This window comes from Scyliorhinus canicula, chromosome 2 (genome assembly GCF_902713615.1).
Source record: "Scyliorhinus canicula chromosome 2, sScyCan1.1, whole genome shotgun sequence".
Classification (NCBI taxonomy): domain Eukaryota; kingdom Metazoa; phylum Chordata; class Chondrichthyes; order Carcharhiniformes; family Scyliorhinidae; genus Scyliorhinus; species Scyliorhinus canicula.
The window spans coordinates 244,392,405-244,410,574 of record NC_052147.1 but is presented as its reverse complement, the minus strand read 5'-3'; the positions used below and the strand labels follow the sequence as shown (position 1 = coordinate 244,410,574).

General features: G+C 46.1%; 1 protein-coding gene across 5 annotated transcripts in view; it reads right to left on the bottom strand.

The window, feature by feature from the left end:
• thsd7ba (thrombospondin, type I, domain containing 7Ba) overlaps window positions 1-18,170 on the bottom strand; it is a 1,373,128-nt gene that overhangs the window by 716,079 nt on the left and 638,879 nt on the right. For all 5 annotated transcript variants that reach the window (XM_038789927.1, XM_038789926.1, XM_038789930.1 and 2 more), the window contains one exon: window positions 10,550-10,753. In XM_038789927.1, coding sequence (XP_038645855.1) covers window positions 10,550-10,753 — 204 coding nt within the window. The remainder of the gene's footprint in view (window positions 1-10,549; window positions 10,754-18,170) is intronic.

Sequence of the window (18,170 nt, the reverse complement as noted above, 5' to 3'; positions counted from 1 at the left end):
TAATTTAGAATGTAACAGAGGATAAAAGTTTTAATACTTCATCACTTGTGATTATTAATAATTGTATTTATTTCTTCATTCATGGGATGTGGGCGTTGGTGGCTGGGTCAGCATCTTTTGCCCATAACTGAGGGCATTTCAGAGTCAACCACATTGCTATGGATCTGGAGTCACATGTAACCCACACCAAGTAAAGATGACAGATTTCCTTCCTGAAAGGACATTAGTGAACCAGGTGGGTTTTTACGACAATTGGCATGGTTATCATTAAATTCCAGATTTAATTCCATTTATCATTTAATTCCAATTTTTTTTTAAAATTCAAATGTTACCATCTGTCATGGTGGGATTTGAACCAGATCCCCAAAGCATTACCCTGGATCTCTGGATTACTATCCCACTGATAATTCCACTACACCACTGCCTCCCAAACCTCCAAGGCACACATGTGTTATCCTTAGTACGTGTGACTTCAGATGGGAAATTAATAACATGCTTCAATGGCTAATCTAATTATTTTTAGCAGTATAAATAAAGATCAGTTATTCACATTGCTTCCAGAGACTAAATGAAAAGTGATAAGTAGCATGTGAACACTATATAGTCTGTTTACAATAATTTCAGCTGAGATGTGTCATTCTGCCTCTATGGGCCCTAGATCCTCTGGTTCATTGGCAGATCACGTTCAGCTTTCTGTCAGACAGGAGTCAGATATTTCATTTTGTTCTATCCTCACTGCATGTCATCATCTGATCAGTCATATTAGTGCCCTTCCCATGAGTGGAGCAACCAAGTTGATGACCTCCCACAGGCCCCGCATTAGTGTGAATGTGTGAGACCAGTGTTGGGAGAGGTCTTCACACTCTAGCCCTGGTTGTCACCAAACCAAAGGTCAATGAGGGTGTCCCAAGCCCTGTATCCCATGTGGGCACCTGGTCCTTGCCCGAGGTCCTTCCTCCTCCTCCTCCGCGGGTTGTCCTTCACCTCTCTCCTTGACACCTTCCTCATTCGAGAAGATGTGGGGCTCCTCCATCTCTATCCGGTCCAGCTGCTTTCCCTGCTGCAGTGTCAGGTTGTACAGGATGCAACAGACTGCTATGATGCGTGTCAGCCTCTGTCCCCGAACAGCCGAGTTACCGACGGCATGGGTCTCTCATGGTCTCACCCATTGGGAACTCGGCATGGCAGCTGCGGACACAGTGCAGCGCCACCACAGTTGGGGGCAGGTCGACCCTCGGGCAGGGGGGACACTGTCAGGGGCTTGGGGCACTGTTGCGTGTTCATCCTGGGCTTGCGAGCCGGCAAAAGGGGGGGGGGCACTATTTCGCAGGCTGGGTCGGCACGAGGCCTGCGCCATGTTGCACGGCGCGGATGCTACAGGCCGCCACCATGCACGCGGAGCCACAGACCCGGCAATTCTCTGGGCCATATCGGCAGCTAGAGCCGGGTGCTGTATGCTGATGGCATGCTAGCCCCCCACCAAACAGAGGATCGATGGCTGTTCACCTCACAATTGGAGAATCCAGCCCTATGTCTTTTTCAGTCTAATCGCCTGCTTGACCAGTGTAAGCATTGAAGCATTGAATCATGCGTCTCATTGTAGTGCGCCTCAGCGGGTGTTTGTGGCCTCCACACGAGTGTCAGCAGCTCCTGAGTGGGTACCCTTTGTCCCCGAGGAGCCATCCCTCCAGCGCTGCTTTCCCTCAAAAATATCTGGGATCTGTGAACACTCAAAGTTGTAACTATCATGGAAGCTCCCCAGCAAACAGGCACACAACCTGCATGATGCACATTGTGCGCTCACAGAAAAGCTGGACATTGAGGGAGTGGAATTCCTTGCATTTCAAAAGTGGCGCACCATGCTGCCATGGGGAACCCGGTGCCACATGGATGCAGTCAATGACACCCTGCATCTGGGGCATGCTTGCTATCTGGCCAAAGCCATGGTCCTGGCATCTTGATTCGCCTGGACCTGGTCAAAGTTGATGTGCATATGGGCCCTTGCAAATAGCACATCCATCGTGCACTTGTGTGTTGCAGGTCACTGTCTGTGCGGAGTCTGCATGTTGACCCCGTGTCTGCGTGGGTTTTTCCTTCTGCACTGCATGTTCTATGTCTATGTCTAAGTAGGTTCTGAGTGTGACTGGGAATTCCACACAGGTCAACGATGCAGCCCAGAATCAAGCCACTGGAAAGAAATTCAGAGCAGCAATGACTTTCAGGGCCACAGAAAATGGGTGATCTCCTAGTCCATGTGGTGCCAACTCTTGCATCACCTGGCACACGTGCTCCACCACCCTGGGACGGATGCAGTCTTCTCCGACACTGGACCTCTGACATCTGGAGGTAGGAAGTTCTAAGTCGGAACACCCGTGGCGGTAGTGTCTCCCCCGAGGCTTTGCCATCTGTGGCCCTGCTCCAGGAAGATAAATGGGCCCTGCCTTCTCCTCCTCTGTAGGGCACTCATCCTGACTGTAGATGTCACTGCTTCTGGCTGATCGAATCAAAAGAATTGGCAGCTCGGCTGGCTCACTGATTCTTCAGAATCAAAAACTGAAAGGAAGACCATCAAAGTGAGTGATGAGGGGTGGGATTCTCCAGCTCTGCCAATGTTCTCGCGAACGGCTAACGTGGGTTCCAATTTCCGCCTGGTAGTGCCTTCATAGAAAGGTTCTTGGTAAAACTACTTATTTCTTTGTTAAGATACCAATTGTTGTCATGTAACTTGTGTAAGGCCTGAAATCGTTTTCAAATCACTTTCTAAGGGGATAGTGTGGTTTTAAATAATTTTCCATTGGTAGCGAAGATCAGCTATGTGTATGTTCCACACTGTACAGACAAGGTTCCCTGGAAACGAGCAGTGGTGTCACTGAGCAGAGATTCTGAAATGTTATTTGGAGTATTCCATTCAATCCAACGTACCAAACCTGACAGCTCTCTCACATTTGGAAAATTCTCATGTGGCGCAATGTATACAAGTTGGAGTTTCTCAACCTCCCACATATATGCTTTGTGCAAGCAATTCTGAGCATTTCTCTGACTTTCAGACATTGGCCTTTCATTTTAATTGTGGACTTTCACTGCTGTTTTGAATTCTGGGACCACCGTAGATGTTTGCTGCTTTCTCTAATTCTCTGGTTTCTCGGTGGTGGGTTCAATGGGAATTCGCAGTGACACTGGCGGGACCAGAAGATCCTGCCACAGACTAATGGCGGGCCGCCTCCCACTGTTGAGAAACACACCGCGATGGCCGTGGAAGATTCCCCCCCCCCCCCCCCCCTCCCCCCCCCCCCCGGCTACCAACCTGCAATTTGCCACTTTTAGCTGTGCTTATGTCCCTGCAGCATTTCAGGTATATCGCACAACCTTTGACAGGCCTATGATACTGATCGGGAGTTAAACACTTGCCTGAGCTCATGATCAATGCACAATACTCGCTCAACCCGGAATCCCACAAATTTGCACGAGAGGATGTCAGGCGCGTGTCCCGGCACCATCACGCTCAGGCGCAACATTGCCGTCGGTTTCCAATTGCTGCATAAGCAATTAAGCCCAGTAAGGAGCCAATCAGTGATTTCACATCGCTCGTCCGAATTTACAGTTGGCGGATGGACCAACTGGCCAGGCGGACTTCACATTTTTTCTACAAACCCCATCCAGGATAAAATGTCCGGGGTTAAATAAAATAAGAGAGGTTTGTTTGAGGAATGTGTTAATTTGTGATCTGTTGTCGGGTTCTTGAATTTGCACTATTGACACAGTTTGAAGTATTTTGTTGGGCCCATTTCATTTTTACTGTACTGCAGCTCACCAGCAGCCGTCAGCCTTCAGGGAGTGCCCACCCTCAACTTCACCTATCTCTGCGTCTGCCATCTTCCCGTCCCTTCCACAGCACTGAGTCTTTCTCAACCCGCTGGCCACCAGCTTACTGGGCTTAATTGCCGACGCAGGAATTGGAAGCTGCCCGCAATATTGTGCATGAGCTCGATGTCGGGACACACGTCTGACATCCTCTCGCACGATTCTGCGGGATTCTGGGTCGGTGCACATTGTACATTGAATTCTGCCCATTGATCAGAAGCTGAGGCAAGTGTTAGACTCACAATCAGTATTATCGGCCTGAAGAACGTTGTGAGATATACCTGAAATGCTGCAGGGACAGAAACACAGTTACTTGGCCAGCCAACGTGAAATCATGGCTATGGACCCATTGCAGCCAGAAGTGCACATCCTGTTCACTTCTGGGTCCGCCAGCCGCACGCCCAATGAGTGCAGGATTAAGGCCTTTAAAACTGTTGCCAATGAAAACCTAAAGAAGATAAGTAATCAAGTGCTGTGTTCACGAGCAAGTCAAAAATCTGTGATTGAGGCAAATAGGTTAAATGCATCAAAGGCAAAGTCAGATAAGCACATAAGGGAGAAATGAATATGAAAATAGGGCTGATGGCATTAAATGAAGTAGATTAAAAGATTGGAAGAGATTCATGTGGAGAATAAAAGCCAGCACAGGCCAGTTAGGTCAAATGGCCTATTTCTGTGCTGTAAGAAGAAAGGCTGAGTAGATTAGGATTGTTTTTGTTGGAAAGACGTAGTTTGAGGGGGGACCTGACTGAGGTCTACAAATTATGAGAGGTATGGACAGGGTGGATAGCAACAAGCTTTTTCCAAGAGTGGGGGTGTCAATTACAAGGGATCACGATTTCAAGGTGAGAGGGGGAAAGTTTAAGGGAGATGTGCGTGGAAAGTTGTTTTTAACGCAGAGGGTGGTGGGTGCCTGGAATGCTTTGCCAGCGGAGGTGGTAGAGGCGGGCATGATAGTGTCATTTAAGATGTATCTTGACAGATATAGGAACAGGCGGGGAACAGAAGGAAGTAGATCCTTGGAAAATAGGCGACAGGTTTAGATAAAGGTTCTGGATCGGTGCAGGCTGGGAGGGCCGAAGGGCCTGTTCCTGTGCTGTAATTTTCTTTTGTTCTTTGTTCTTTTTTTGTAAACTCAATATATACCTTGATATCAGTACACTATCACTGTAGTAGGGGCCAGTTTAGCTCAGCTGGTTTGTGATGAAGAGTCAAAGCCAACAGTGCAGGTTCAATCCCCATGATGGCTGAGGTTATGCATGAAGGCCCTGCCTTCTCAACATTGCCCCTCCTGTGAAGTGTGGTGATTCTCAGGTTAACAGTCAGCTCTCCTCCTCAAAGGGGAAAGCAGCTTATTATCATCTGGGACCATGGCGACTTTACTTTAACTTAAGCTTTTAGTAAAATCCTGTGAGTAACTCATCACCACTCCAACAAAACACACACATTTATTTCCAAGCCCTGGTAATTTTGCGCTCCACCAAAGAAAATCACAAAAAAAAAAGACTGCAAAGCGAGTAGACTCGCCAACTTTAAGGGCATTTAAGTGGTCACTGGATAGACATATGGATGAAAATGGAATAGTGTAGGTCAGATAGGCTTCAGATGGTTTCACAGGTCGGCGCAACATCGAGGGCCGAAGGGCCCGTACTGCGCTGTAGTGTTCTATGTTCTATGTTCTAAACCTTTGTCTACCGCAACATTTGGCTATGTTCTTTTGAAAAAATTATATCCAATATTTTTTTTAATTGTGTGTTAACAGCACACTAAATAAAACCATTTACAACTGCGATTTTCAGGTTATCTTAAAAGTCTTCTGACTTGCGTTCATGTGCAATCAGCAGTTGGAGATAGCAACTTTGGATGAATCAGTTCTGAGAGCTTGCAATCCTGTCCTCCAGCTGATCAATTGATTGATACTGACAACCTTCAATCTCAGTTTAAAAAACTGCTTTTTCTTGCGCTACATTAACAAGCTGACTCGTGGATTGGAATGCTTTAATCTTGAGACTCCAATGGTTGGCACCTGTCTTGCATCTATTTCCAAGTAGAACAGATACTGTCGACAACATTCAATCTGTCTGCTATCCTTGTCAACATGGTGCATTGCTTGTCATGTGGAGACGTTCTGAGGTGCTAATGGGAGCAAGCTTCCTTATATCCATCTCATGCCCAAGTACGTGAACTTTGTCAAGAACAACCAGTGGATCGGTCGGAGCTGCGCTGCTTCACTGCTTATCAAACTGATCTTGTGCCTTGAAGTTTAATTGTACCTTCCTTTATGTCTGCTACTTCTATTCCCTTTCTGCAATCTTTGACAATGATCATAACAACATGACTTTCAGCCTTTCTAAAAGAGGTTTAAAATGTGGCCACTTAGGTTTAAGTGATCATTTTAAGGGCAGGGTGCTCCGAATTACATGGTCCTCCTTTCTTAAAGTTCCCTGGATAACCTCTCCAGAGAATATATTGAAAACATTTAAACAATGTGATCCCGTGGTTCAATCAGGTTGAATGGAAGCAGACAGCAACATTGAAATACTGGACATTTCTATCCACCATGACTGAGCATTTAATCTCTGAAAACATTGGGTGATTCAGGAAGTTATATTTAATCTCTTGTTCACCAAATTCTTGCCCTGTAAACATTTAAAAGGCAGAACTTAAATTCAAGGTTGCTTTGGATCAAAGCTTAATTGAATAGATTTTGAATTTCACTGACATTGAGCAGGAAATTTCAGGCTTGTCCTAGCCAATGTAACAAATTATGTGTTGACTTACCTCTTGTTCTGATTCCTGTAAAGATCAATGATTTAAAAAACAAATTCAAACTTCCAGTTAATAGTTGAACAGACAACACAACAAGATTTCACATGGCAGCATGGTGGCACAATGGTTGGCATTACTGCCTCACAGCGACAGAGACCCGAGTTCGATTCCAACTTCGGGTCACTGTCTGTGTGGAGTCTGCACATTCTCCCCGTGTCTTCGTGGGTTTCCTTCGGGTGCTCCGGTTTCCTCCCAAAGTCCAAAGTTGTGCAGGTTAGGTGGATTGGCCATGCTAAATTGCAGCTTAGGTTGGGGTTGGAGAAATTGGGTGGAGGATTGGGTCTAGGTAGGGTGGTCTTTCAAAGTGTTGGTACAGACGCAATGGGCCAAATGGCCTCCTTCTGCACTGTCGGGACACTGTGATTTTATGATTTTAAGATGTTTGCTATAACAGACAGACTAAAAGCAGTAATGCTAAACACTTTTTTTCTGCAACTTACACTTTACAGATTGGGCGCGTTTCTCCGATCCCCACGCCGGGTGGGAGAATCGCGGGAGGGCCCCCCGACTAATTTCACGACCCCCTGGCGCCCCCCATGATTCTCCCACCCCCCGCTCGGAAGAATCGCCGCTCGCCGTTTTTCACGGCGACCGCCGATTCTCCGACCCGGATGGGCCGAGCGGCCTGCCGTTCGCGACCATTTCACAACGGCGGCAACCACACCTGGTCGCTGCCGTCGTGAAATCACTGTGAGATGCCCGTTTTGGGGCTTGTAGGGGGGCCTGGTGGGGAATGAGCACCACGACTGTGCTCGGGAGGGGACAGGCCCGCGATCAGTGCCAACCGATCGTCGGGCCGGCGTCTCAATCGGACGCACTATTTCCCCTCCGCCGTCCCGCAAGATCAAGCCGCCACGTCTTGCGGGGCGGCTGGGGGGAAAGACAGCCACCGCACATGCGCGGGTTCGGGCTGTCGGCCGTCGTGACGTCAGCCACGCATGCGCGGGTTGGAGCCGGCCAACCTGCGCATGCGCGCTGACATCACATAGGAGCCGCCGACGCGTCACTCTCAGCGTGCCGCCCAGCGGCCGAGAGTTACGGAGCGCCGCTCCTAGCCCCGCCGGGAGGGGAGAATAGGGGGCGAGGAGCGGCCTCCGAGGCCGTCGTGAAACTAGGCCGAGTTTCACGACGGCCCTCCCGATTTTTCCCAGGAGCAGAGAATTTGAACTTTTAACACAACCAAGAAACCCCACTGTCACAACCAAGAAACCCCACTGTCAAGCATGCATTCCACCAACCTTTAATCAGACATTCAATTCTCCCAGAACTATTCCAAAATTGTCTTTAGCTCCCAAGGGTTTGCATCAAATCTTTTCCTTTCCCAGCCTGGAAATTCACTGTACCTCAATACACGTGACAATAAATCAAATCAACTCCAATTTTTAACTCCACAATTGTTTTTCACGGTGTTGGTTTTCCTGGAGATTTCTCACACTAGCTAAAACTAGGCAAATTTTACAGCATCATTTTAATTCCTCATTAATTTGGTCTTTCCAATCCAAGCTTGAGTTCCTAACTGCTTTCTTGCAACAGTGTCAGTGTCAGATGGCTGTTCTCCTCTCCCTGATTGACAAACATTGACTGTGAGGTTTCAGGAATATCTTAAGAGCCCTTCCATACACAAAGCACATGGTGACATGGACCTTGCATCAAGGTAGAAATGCTGATTAGTTATCCTTGAGAAAACAATTCTCTATTATCTTAGAAATGGACTATTTAGAGCCCAACATTCTCAACACTTTTCATGGAACTGTGGAGACACACAGGGCGGGATTCTCTGATCCTGAGGCTGTGTTGACGCCGTCGGAAAAGCCGCGCATTTCTCGATGGTGTCAACACAGCCTCAGCATCAGCAATTCTGGCCCCTACAGGGGGCCAGCACGGTACTGGAGCAGCCCACGCTGCTCCAGCTGCTGATCCCGGCATCAACTGGGTGCCTTGGGGTCCAATCATGTGCAGTGGCACCGGTGTCAATGCGCGCATGCGCAGTGGCTCCCTTCTCCGCACCGGCCCGACGCAACATGGCGTAGGGCTAAAGGGGCCGGTGCGGAAGAAAGGAGGCCCCCAGCCCGAGAGACCAGCCCGCCAATCGGTGGCCCCGATCGCGGGACAGGCCACAACGGAGGGCCCCCCGGGGTCGATCCACCCTCTCCCCCCCCCCCCCCCCCCCCCGCCATAGGCCGCCCCGGACCCTTCCACACCGAAGGGTCCTGATCTGAGAACAGATTAGAATGGCGCCGGCGGGACTCGTGTAATTTGTAATGGCCGCTCGACCCATCCCGGGCCGAGAATCACCGAAGGGGGGGGCTGTGTAGAGAGGCCCCCGACATGCGCTGCTCTGACCACGCGGCGCCAATAGTGCCAATTCTCCGCAGACGTCCCGGCATTGGGGCGGCGGGGCGCGATTTGCGCCGGTCGCTGCAATTTGCCGTCCCAGCCCCAGGCTGACAGAATCCTGCCCACAGTCCATCCACTGTTAGCACACAGGCTGCTGCCATTGTTTACAAATTCTTTGCACCTTCTTGCAAAACAATCTGAAGCTCTCTTTAATCTCTAACAATCAAACCACCCAGGCTTGTTGTCAGGCAGACTTGAGAACAGGACACCTGACTGTTTTCACTTTATCTTAAATTAAAGACACAGGGCAGGATTCTCCCAAGCTCCCTGCTGGCATGTTCAATGGCAGGCATGGGAGGAGAATATGGCGATAGGCCCTGAAATCACACTGGCATGAACTTACAATCATTTATAACCTTTACTGGTGTCACACGTATGCTTACATTAACATTGCAATGAAGTTACCGTGAAAATCCCCCAGTCGGCACATTCAGGCGCCTGTCTGGGTACACTGAGGGAGAATTCAGAATGCCCAACTCACCTGACAAGCACGTCTTTTGTGACTTGTGGGCGGAATCTTTGTGAAAGAATGTGAAGACTCTGCACAGACAGTGACCCAAGCCGGCAATCAAGCCCTGGTCCCTGGCACTAAGAAGCAACAGTGCTAACCACTGTTCTACCGTGCGGAACAATGACTGGGGCTTCCCCCCGAGTTTAGGATGGAGGCCGCCCACAGCCCTAGACCCTTGAATACAAGAGCAGTGAGTGTGGGTTCATTTGCAGGTGAACTGTCCAGATAAGGTGCCCTGGAGGAGGTCCATCTTCCAGACTCAGATTGTTCCTGGAGATTCATCTTTCATCTCAGGCGGTTCATCTTCTAGTCTCAGAGTGCTCCTGGAGATCTATCTTCATTTTCAGGAGGTCCAGCTTCTTTCTTCAATCGAGGATCAGTGATGTTGGACACCTTTTCAATATGGCACTCAGACATGACAGTGGACTAGCGCCATCCCAGCCACTGAACAATGTGTAAAACATCTGGGTACATAATGTATGAGGTTGAGGCCGGATGATTTGGCATGTTTTCCCATCGGCTCCCACAGCGGTAAACACTTCACGCTCCCACGCCCGCCTTGGCACTTCGCTTCAAAGTTGGAGAATTCAACTCACAGTCCCAAAACTGAATAATCTTATAAACCCCAAAATCGTAACACCGTCTTTTCCATCATACCATTTTAAGAACCCGTTTTACATTCATGTGCTCATAAGTAGGAAGATGCACAGGCAGAGAGAGATAAGCTGATAAAATAGGTACTGACAGAAAATATTAAAAACAAAATTTGAACAAAGAACTTTGAAGCCAAAAGGAAAGTGAAGCTTACATTTATGGACTATAGGGATGAAACTGAGACTTCATAATTGACCACAAATGGAAAATTAACAAACACATCAAATAAATACTCTCCAGTCTGATTTGCCAAATTTACAGCATTCTCAATCTGAACTGATTCAGCACAGTACTAACCTTGGTTACTCTTGCACAAAGCTGTTTGATTGAAGGTACCTCTGCCACATGTTTGATAATTTTCTGCCACACAGAGGCTGTCTTCAAGTAGGTGCCAATGGTAGCAAACTGGTTCCTCACAATGAATGGATTCTACTAGATGTGGGCATCTTCCAGTGTTGCCAGTGGGCTCCCTGACTACATGGCGTCTTCTCATCTTAAAACCTACAATTAAATTGACAGAATTTCAGTGAATAATGCACACAGTATTTAGGCAAACAAATGGTAGGGCGTCACGGTGGTGTAGTGGTTAGCACTGCTGCCTCACAGCATCAAGGATCCAGGTTCGATCCCGGCTCTGGGTCATTGTCCGTGTAGAATTTGCACATTCTTCCCATGTCTGTGTGGGTCTCACCCCCACAACCCAAAAGATGTACAGGGTAGATGGATTGGCCATGCAAAATAGCACCTTAATTGGAAAAAAAGAATTGGGGACTCTAAATTTATATTAAAAAAAAACAAACAGAAATAAATTATCGTCACTCAAACTGGTTCTGCAATGCAACAAATAAGATCGCATAGCTTGGCAACACTCTTATGCCTCAGTGAAAAGGTAATGACAGTATAGTCATCTCAAAATTTGACAAAGTGCAAGGGAACTCATCGAAAGCCCAGTTTTCATCTTTGTTTTACATCAGCCATATAAGACACTACCAAACAATTAAAGGCAAGAGAAACCTGTGGAGGTAGTAACAGTGACCACTAATGATTTATTTAGAGTCAATTCTTTACACAAGAAAACAGACGATACAAGAGCTATAAAGCCTACAAATAGTGGCGACTACAGTGGTGGCCAGGTATTCCACCAAATAGGCAGCTGCAAATCCTTGTGCTATGCTGCAGCAATAAAAATTCTTCTGGCTAATTTTCAGAAGCATCAATATCTTGACATTTTGGATGAAGTCTATACTTTAGCAATAAATGTATACATTACACGAATACATGACAGACAGAATCACCTGATGCCATCTTATGGAGATAAAATAAGGCAAGAAAAGCACGATGGCAAATGAGCAGCTTAAGTGGGTAAACATTTTAAGAAAAGCATTAAGGGTTCATTACTTGGTTGAGAAACAATTCACTAGATAGAATGTTGCATTTTGAATTAAGAGCATAACATCTGTCTCATATGGGACTCTGGTCCATAATTGATTTTCATTGCAGCTGGCAAGCCTGAGCTTTCAGGATGTCAAGGTTGGGTGAATGGCTTCAATGATTTTTGACATAGAATCAAAAAAGTAGTGAAAGGATAATGAGGATTTTAAATGTAGAGGGGGTTTTATCAGTAAAAGAAGGAGGGGCACCAGAATGAACTGCAGTTAGAGAGACCAGGTAAAAATTGACAGAGCGACATTTTCTCTAGCCTCTCTTGTTGCATTGCATTGTGGTGCCGTTCCTTACTTATTCCTAATCTTCATCCCATTCTTCTTCATCCGATCATGCTCCTCATTATTGCCATGCTTTCTGCAACTCAATTATTTTTGCATTTGTCAGGTAGTGTAGTCGGCTACAAATACAATGATGCGGCCTGCTGTGTTCGAATTGTGTTGTGAGGAGGACCCAGAACAACCAGGTACCTAAACCTTTGCTTCAAGGTGTCAATGATACGTTCCGCAATGTTCCTGATAACCAATGGCTCTGATTGTACCGATGTGGCTCAGACATGGTGGGGTTATTGAGGGGTGCCATCAGATATGTCTGTGACAGGGGAGAGGGGTCTCCCTTAGAACATAGAACATACAGTGCAGAAGGAGGCCATTCGGCCCATTGAGTCTGCACCGACCCACTTAAGCCCTCACTTCCACCCTATCTCTGTAACCCAATAACCCCTCCTAACCATTTGGTCACTAAGGGCAATTTATCATGGCCAATCCACCTAACCTGCACGTCTTTGGATTGTGGGAGGAAACCGGAGCACCCAAAGGAAACCCGCGCAGACATGGGGAGAACGTGCAGACTCCGCACAGACAGTGATCCAGCGGGGAATCGAACCTGGGATCCTGGCGCTGTGAAGCCACAGTGCTATCCACTTGTGCTACCATGCTGCCCTTTGTCCCCTAGTGGCCAATCTCTGATATTCCTGGATTGGAGAAAAGGTGGGGAAGGGGGATGGATGATTGTTGCAGATGAAGGTGTCATGTGAAACAGATAGATACTTGCATTATTCTTTTACAGTGAACGTATACCAATTATACATTGATGGAGTGGGAGCCTTTACTGTCCAGAAAAACTTGTCTTCTGATAGTTTCTATTCTGCTCCACATCCCAGAAGTCCCATTCTGGCTGTTGGTGTACATTGGGAAGGTAATGTACTGATTTACTCTGGCATCATAAGTGATTAGTCCAGTGCAGTTGGTTACTGCAGAATGGGAGATGTGGCTGATTTCACTGACAACATCCTAAAAGGATATTAAGGGTGATTATGACATTTATAGTCACTGGTAAAGAACAGGCCATGCCCCAGCAGCATTACAATAGCAGCATAAAAACAGGTTGTACTTATACACTGGCATAACACTGATCTCAATCCCGAGACATCACTACAGCAGTTCCTCAGGTTAGTATCCACGGCCCAACCACCTTCAACTACTTCATCAATGACCTCCCTTCGACATAAGATCAGATGTTCGCTGATGTTTGCACAATGTTCAGCACCATTCACGACTCCTCAGACATTGAAGCAGTCCACGTGAAAATGTAACATGACTTGGACAATATCCAGGCTTGGGCTGACAAGTGGCAAATAACATTCGCGCCACACAAGTACCAGGCAATGACCATCTCCAATAAGAGAGAATCAAATCGTCACCCCATGACATTGAATGGCATAACCATCACTGAATTCCATCACTATCAATATCCTGGGGGTTGCCATTGACCAGGAACTGATATGAACTAGCCATACAAATACTGTGGCTACACAAGCATTTTGAAGACTAGGAATCTTGCAGTGGGTAATTCACCCCCTGACTCCCCAAAGTCTGTCCACCACCTACAAGGCACAAGTCAGGAGTGTGATGGAAATCTCCGCACTTGCCGGTCTAACAACTCTGAAGAGGCTTAACACCATCCAGGACAAAGCAGACTGCTTGATTGTCACCCCTTCCACAAACATTCACTCCGTCCACCACCAACGCACAGTAGCAGCAGTGTGTATCGTCTACAAGGTGCACTGTCGGAAGTCAGCAAGGCTCTTTAGACAGCATCTTTCAAACTCACGATCACTACCATTCTAGAAGAAGGGCAGCAGATACCTGGGAACATCACCACTTTCAAGTTCCCCTCCAAGTCACTCACCACCCTGACTTGGAAATATATCGCCGTTCCTTCACTGTCGCTGGGTCAAAATCCTAAACCTCCCTCCCTAATAGCACAGTGGATGCGCCTACACCACATGGACTGCAGTGGTTCAAGAAGGCAGCTCACCACCATTTTCTCAAGGGCAATTATGGATGGGCAACAAATGCTGGCCTAGCCAGCGAAGACCACATCCCGTAAAAATGAATTTTTAAAAACTTCCATTTATTCTCTAACTCCTAAAGTTTGCCTACGTGAGTCTGAAGAACCAGAGCTACTGCCTTTCAATTAAAGCCAGAAATTCATGAGGTTCCTTATCGATTGGCACTTCTTCCCATTCTTTCTGGGTTTATCATGGTGTTTGTTTTCTGTTTGCAGCTCAAGTTGCATGAACAATTTGGCTAGAGTTTGCTTCGAAAACACAGTGATAATAAGCTCAACTTTATATACAGCCTAAAATAATCCATTATTCATGCCAACTGGTATTAAATAACCTGTAAATGATAAAAATGAGAATCGCCATGCTGAATTTAAACCCGCAATTCATGCACAGCACCTTTCAAAGATTGAACTGATGCTTCTCATTCAGTACCATTAGAATGGAGTTCAATTTATTTAGTCCATTTTTTTAATTGTCTGTGCTATGGCACACAAAGATGTATAACCATTGTCAGAAACAACCTGAAACAATTGCTGAATAAACCACAAATCAAATAGGGAAAGGGGTGGAGTGGAGCAGGATTTTTTTTCACTCAAATATCATAAGGGCTTCATTATTTCAAAATCTTCAGAGTGTGAGTGACTAAGATTATATTATTTCACAGTTACCGATTGCTGGCAGAACACGCTGTTGCCTATGCAGTTCAACAGCCGTGAAGTTATAAATCTCCACCAGTTTCACTGCCGTTTATATCTCTCAGACAATGTGACTCATTTAGGGTTCAGGAATAAATTTACACGCTTCATCCCATTACTTAGTTCACATGTGGTCGTCAAATTTTAAAGCTCTCAGCAGAGTTTCTGTGACTGGCTTTGCCTCTCACTATTCAATAGGGAAATGCTGTACCAATTCTCCTCTGTAAGTGGACAGTTGTCAGTGAACAAGAGCAGTCCTGACCTCTGGTGAAAAATGCAACCACTGTTCGAACCTTGCCTAATGACCAGGATGAGAAAAATTACGCATGAGTCACAGATATCAAATGATGTCTTGCCGCTCCAAGACACAAGTGGTTGAAACAACAATCATTGTGTCAATTTATAATCATGTCAGCTTAAAAGAAAAATAACTGAGAGAGGTAAACAGTTCTCGTCCCAGTCGAGGCAAAAAAAAGTGTCCTATGTGAGTCAGGATTTAGGAAATATGGGTGGTGGACTGCAGTAAATTTTCCAAGATTAAAACTAAATCAACACTTAAAGCACACCATATGATTAAGTTAGGCCTAACAATAATTAGGCACATGGAAAATTCAATAGGAAGGTGAAAGGGGATTTTAGTCGAGTTAAAAGTCTATCAGCTGAGCATCTATTATAATTTATTAAATTAATTTATGGGATGTGGGCATTGCTCGCTGGACAAACATTTATTCCCCATCTGTAATTGTCCTTGAGAAGGTGGTCGTGAACTGGAAACATCAACAGCTTTCGAACAGTATGAAAAGTAAAATAATATTTGGAACATGGGTTGAATGATTGAAAGGTTAGAAAGAATTTACAGCACAGAACAAATTAGTGTTTATATTTTATACAAACCACCTCTCGTTCTGTTCCATTGGGCAGTGCCAGGGGGACATGGCTGGGCAGTACCATGGCTCAGTCCCTGGGGCGGTGTTGGGCCAGCGCCAGTGGGCAGTGCCGTGGCAGTGCCAGGGGAAGTTTCAAGGAGCAGTGCCAGGGGCAGTGCCCGAGGAAGTTTCAGGGAGGAGTGCCAGAGCCAGTGCCCAGGTAGTGCCAGGAAGCACTGCCTATATAGTCCCGGGAAGCTGCAGGGGTTGGTCCCAAGGTGAACGCCTTTGTTCTCTCTGCACTGGGATAGCCTTTAGAAATGGTGCCCCGGTCCTCGGCTGACTAAGTTGTTGGTGGGGCAGACGAATGAGAGGCCAGTCTGCCAGCCATGTATCATGGGACCCACTCCTTGACGTTTTCTTCCAAAATACTGGATTATGTGGCAGAGAATTTCCCCATTGCTCTTGATGATTCCAAAGGTGCTTTTTCTGCCCGACAACGGCCTTTGCCAATTGTTGGGAAAATATTGCGCACAGTGTTTTTAACCTCGCCAGCTTAGATTGTTATGATCCTGATAAGGACTGTTTACATTAAATCTGAAAATCCTGCAATTAACTTACAGAACTATGTCACAAGATTTCATGTTTTTAAACCAAAACAACCTTTAATATATGCAAAAATATTTATCAAAGCAAGCACTTAACCCTAAAGCTTATAAAGAGTTACGCTATAAACTCGGTTCTGTTTTTTACTTTCCCCCAAGAGCTTCGGTATCTTGTGAAATTTTGAAAGTTCATTCACTTTTCCTCGGACCAACCCAAAGGTCCTCCAGAATTTACTTTAATTTTCCTTGGTATTCCAGCTTTCTTCCAGGTCCAAGCTTTTGGTTAAGTGACCCTCCAATTTTGTTTAATGGTCTCACAACCATGAATCTTTAGCTTCTTGTTTGACTCTGGACGTTCTTGGACTGCATTTTCCCTATATGAAAATCGCTTATTGTCACGAGTAGGCTTCAAATGAAGTTACTGTGAAAAGCCCCTAGTCGCCACATGTTCGGGGAGGCTGGTACGGGAATCGAACCGTGCTGCTGGCCTGCTTGGTCTGCTTTCAAAGCCAGCGATTTAGCCCAGTGTGATCCCATAGCTTCTGTATAGCTCTTTCCAAGGAAACTATTTAAGCTGAATGCTTTCTGCTACAAGGTGCTGTGAGGACCACTGCAGATTTCTTCCTCTAGCTTAAAACTAGACAAATACTCCAGCTTCTTTCCTCTTTATGTATTCCAAGCTGAGCTTCAACCCTCACCCGCATCTCATTTTCTCTGCTTAAATGCAGGCTGACTAACAGTCATTCCCTTTGGATTTTCCTACTTAGTAAATTTTGCCTGCACAAAACCAAATCTGCAATTTCCCCATCTGTTGCCAAACTGAATTGCCTGCTTTTGTCAGCAAACACACAGAGAAAATTAAGAAGAGCCTTCTAACCAAGGCTCTACCCTGAATCATTGGGCATGATTCAACGACCCCATTGCACCTGGCATAGATCCACGGGCAACAGGTGAATCGTGCACGAGCCTCAAGTCAGGCTTTCCGCTGGGCCAATTGCAGGTCACTCAACTCACTCTGCCTGGCATGATCAGGATCTCACCCTCACTGGTGAGATACATAATCTGCATATTTAAATGAGCCTAACTGCAAGAGGGTCTGGGTGGCACTTCCAGGGTTCCAGTGCAGCCTCGGAAAAGAGGCCAAACCAAAAAGGGCAAAGTGCTGTTGGATTGGAGGTTATTTCTTGGCACTGCAGTTGCCAAGAAACACACTGCTAAACACACCATTTGTCGGTCTTGAACTTGAGTCCACTGAATCGTGCCCATTACCTCCCTGGCAACCTGGTATGCTTTAAGATGCCCTCAAATGGAAACGCAAATTAATTATTTTACCTTCAACATAACTCTTTGATTCTGTATCCTGTATGAGTAATTTATATTTCCATTGGATATAATTGCCCTTTCCTCAGACTCCCTGCGGCCATCACCAGCTTAGAGATGGATCATTCATTGGACAAGGTTTTTCACTATCATCTCTGACCTTGCAAGATAACACAGGTTAACTGCACATAAATCCAAACTTGTTTTTTGCACATATCTCATGGTTACTTATCAGTTTCTCAATCAGGTCTCCCCATTTTTTTACAGCTCAAACTTTAATTCCTCAAACTAAATTGTTTTTCCAAAACTTATAAATTATGAACTAGGTTTTTGCAACAAGATCCACAACAGGTCATGCAAAGGGGAATCTCAAAGGGATCAGGGGTCTGAGAATATATATCCGTTTATTGTTTTTAAGCATACTGCCCACCTGGCCATCCCACTTCAAGTCAGCTTCAATGTATATACCCAAGGTTTTCAACTCCACCAAAGTATAATTGCCAAATTTTATATCAAGGGGCATGTGCTCATCAAAGTCTATCAAAGTTTATTCACATGGTTAGTAGGATGTAGCTGAATACTGTTTTCCTCACACAATTCATTGGCAGTGTTGAGAATCTCCTGAAACTCACTGACTGC